Here is a 3,592-nt window from a genome sequence, read left to right on the forward strand (position 1 = left end):
GAGAAGTGGGTGGGGGACACCCTGAACACCCTGAACTGAATGGCAACCAATTACCAGGCATACAGAAACGAACAACCGTTTGCGCTCACACTCACACCTCAGGACAATTAAGAGTTTTCAATCAGCGAGAGGAAACCGGAGGACTTGTCGAAAACCCACGCAAGCATGGGGAGAACAAGGCCACATAAAAAGACCGCTACATGAATAAATGAATCAACAATAAAACATCAACTGCAGATGAACCAATTTACTGATCAACAATATATTTACACTCAAGACCATATTGCATTATGGGAACAATATGAGAAAACAGTTTTATTACAAAAAAAGAGACACTTATCAACATACTTAAATTTAATATTTTTTCCATGGGGGTGTACCATGTATCGGAAATATGAGGACTTAATTACTGTACGCATCAAGGAAAATTTGATCTAGTCATCGAAGTCAGGGATATCGTCATAGGAGTATCCAGGGTATCCTTTTGATGCATAGTAAGCTATTCGCAAGTGGTATATTCCAGGAAGAAAAACAAGGATTCCAATGACCAGGACTGGAATGGTTCGGTCGGAGTGCTGAAAGTGATTTCAAAATGTGTAAGTGCACAAGTGGCAATTTGAAACACATCATCAAATATTATGTACTGTGAAAACCCATTTACTCACAGTCACTCCAAAGTATCCAGCAAGGAGAAGAGAACCAATGATAATTAACAGTGAACCAATCAAGAACAGGACTGCAGCAAGCGCGATGGCTTTGTACGGGACTTTGGGTGGACTTCTTTTGAACTGTAACACAAGAATCTGGAATTAATGACACAGTTCACACTCATACTTCAAATGCAAGTCTATACAAGTGTGGTATCGTTCTTTGTCGGTGTGTAAAAAGAGTAAAGATAGGAAAGTGATTGTAAAGTGTACATCACGTGAGATGTCCAGTTAGTTTGATTTCAAAATAAAAATACCTAGTGTTACAGGCAGCATCAAAAATGATACTGAACTTTTCTTTCTTACCAGCAGTAAAAAAATGTATTTTTCTTGTAAATTTGAAAATAAGGTGAGTTTTTATTGATCATAAAACTTGAAAAAAATATTTAAATGCACTACAGGCTACCATATTTATTGTAACCCTCTGGATAGACGTCACACAATTATTGATAATGCCTACGGCAAATGCTTTGATTGTTGGTCCTGAAAGGATTATGTCGCATCATTTGGCAGTAATATGACCAAATAGGCCTTGGACGAGCGTGTTCAAGTACAATATTGCAATGTTGTGTTTTCAGGCAGGGACAAGGGACAAGTTGGGTGCCAGATCAATTGCTCAAAACTGACACCAAGGCAACGTGCTGACGAATAATAATAATAATAATAATAATAATAATAATAATAATAATAATAATAGGCGGCCCGGTAGTCGAGTAGTTAGCACACCGGCTTCACAGTGCAAAGGTCGCCGGTTCGCGTCCCGGTCCGGCCTCCCTGTGTGGAGCTTGCATGCTCTCCCCGGGCCCACGTGGGCCTTCTCCGGGTCCTACGGTTTCCTCCCACCGTCCAAAAAAACCTGCATAGGAGGCAGATTGGCCATTCCAAATTGTCCCTAGGTGTGAGCGTGAGAGTGACTGTTGTACGTCTTTGTGTGCCCTGCGATTGGCTGGCAACCAATTCAGGGTGCCCCCCGCCTCGTGCCCGAAGACAGCTGAGATAGGCTCCAGCACCCCGCGCGACCCTAATTAGGAATAAGCGGTACGGAAAATGGATGGATGGATGATAATAATAATAATAATAATAATAATAACAACCACAATAACATGGATTTCAGCACTTGATGTCCATGTTATTCTGTTTAATAACACATTTCCATTTTGTAATTTTTGAAAATGAGCAACAAGAAGAAACCCTTGTAATGCCACGTCTGTAATTCGCTGCCCATATGGAAGTTAATACAATTGTGTATTTCTTAGTTTTTGGGCACTTTTTGGCAAATGTGTGCACTGCTGTGGGCACGTGACTTTTGGTAAAAAGTAATTGCTTGTGTGCCAGTGCATGCTTCAGTGACATGCAGTGAGTGGAGGCTGTCATGGAAATATCAAATGAAAAAATAAATTAAACAGTTAGATGTACAGTAAAGTCTCGTTATATCGATATCGGATATATCGATAGTCCCGGTTATATCGATACTATTTCTATGCACGCGCGGACAAAATTACATGCAAACAGGGTCGGATATATCGATAGTCCCGGTTATATCGATATTTTTTCGGACTCCCTTGAATATCGATATAACGAGACTTTACTGTATTTAGTGATTTGTACTTTAAAGTTCTTGTCCATTTAACTTCACCGTTTTAGGATTTTTTTCAAAATCGCTGAATTTTCACATTTACCGTTCAAATACGAAGTAGAGACGAGCGGTGGCGTCATTGATGACGTCAGTGCATCACCAGCCATGAACCTCACCGCACGTCACTGGCATGCTTGTACACTTGCTTGTGCTTCTAGCTTCAGGCAAACACTGATTGGGACTGGCGTGTTTTTCCAACATAAATATAAAATAGTGGGGGGATATTTGCTGAGTAACTTAATACTTTTATAAGACAGTAATTGAATGTGTGTCTCAATTAGTTTTTGGAAGAGGTAATTTGCAATTATAACTGCTGTAATTACTTGGTTCAAGTGACAAGCCCAACACAGGTACCCCTTGTGTGCGAAGTCCCTATGTCAGAAATAAAATCAGGCATCAGCAACAAAATGCTTCCTTTTTAGAAACTCGCTTATCACCGTCGTGCTGTCAGCAAAGGGAATCTAATGTTGTATTATAGTAGGTGTTTTTGGGTGACCATTTTACATAGCAATTGAAATAAAATTACACTTGTTAGCATTACCAAAACAAGACATAGACGTCAGCTCATCACACTAACGGCAACCCAGAAACTTGAAAATTATAAAATAGGACCAAAAAACCCTATGTATAAAGTGTTGTCTAGGCCGTTTTACCTGCAAATCAATGTAGCCGTCGTCATGAGTTGCTAATCGGGAGTACTTCACTTTACTGACAGGAACGCCATTCACAACGCTACGAGCTGGCATCTTTGGTTTACTACTGTCAGCTTGAATTAATAGCACCGAGTTCTGTCTAAAATAACTCTGATAATACCGTGACCATTCTTTAGTGGATAAACTAGCGGCAAACGATTAAATAAAGCCTAAAGAAAAACGAAAACATGAGATTATGTGACTGTCACGTCCGTTCTCGCGCGGGGACTTCCTTGTTTTCAGTACGCATGCCCATAATGCACTGCGTTGTCAAGGTTGTTGTTCATAAATATGTTTTTAAATGTCAATCCTTTTCATTACAAACAACATCGATATTTACACATGTCCACACGTACAACACATTTACCTAAAAATATCATTTCCCCAATTGCACAAGCTACACTTTTCCAGTTTAGCCGCTAGAGTACGCTGCCGATCCTTCGGCAACAATGACAAGGAGTCACAATGCATGTACCGCAGATGATTAAAAAAAACTGTGAGGATTTATATTTGTGCATGCTCATTTCCGCAGATGCAGTCTCTTTTCAGTTTTGTTA

General features: G+C 39.9%; 1 protein-coding gene across 1 annotated transcript; it reads right to left on the reverse strand.

The window, feature by feature from the left end:
- Positions 1–232: 232 nt before the first annotated feature.
- Positions 233–3,272, reverse strand: tmem230b (transmembrane protein 230b). Its single transcript, XM_088995540.1, has 3 exons — positions 2,997–3,272; positions 666–788; positions 233–575 (listed from the first exon to the last, which is right to left on the reverse strand). Exons 1-3 carry the CDS (start codon positions 3,087–3,089, stop codon positions 435–437), a joined length of 357 nt encoding a protein of 118 aa, XP_088851666.1. The 5' UTR covers positions 3,090–3,272; the 3' UTR covers positions 233–434.
- Positions 3,273–3,592: the final 320 nt, after the last annotated feature.

The sequence above is a fragment of the Hippocampus bargibanti genome, linkage group LG04 (genome assembly GCF_051943395.1).
Source record: "Hippocampus bargibanti isolate YZ-2025 linkage group LG04, ASM5194339v1, whole genome shotgun sequence".
In the NCBI taxonomy this organism is placed as follows: domain Eukaryota; kingdom Metazoa; phylum Chordata; class Actinopteri; order Syngnathiformes; family Syngnathidae; genus Hippocampus; species Hippocampus bargibanti.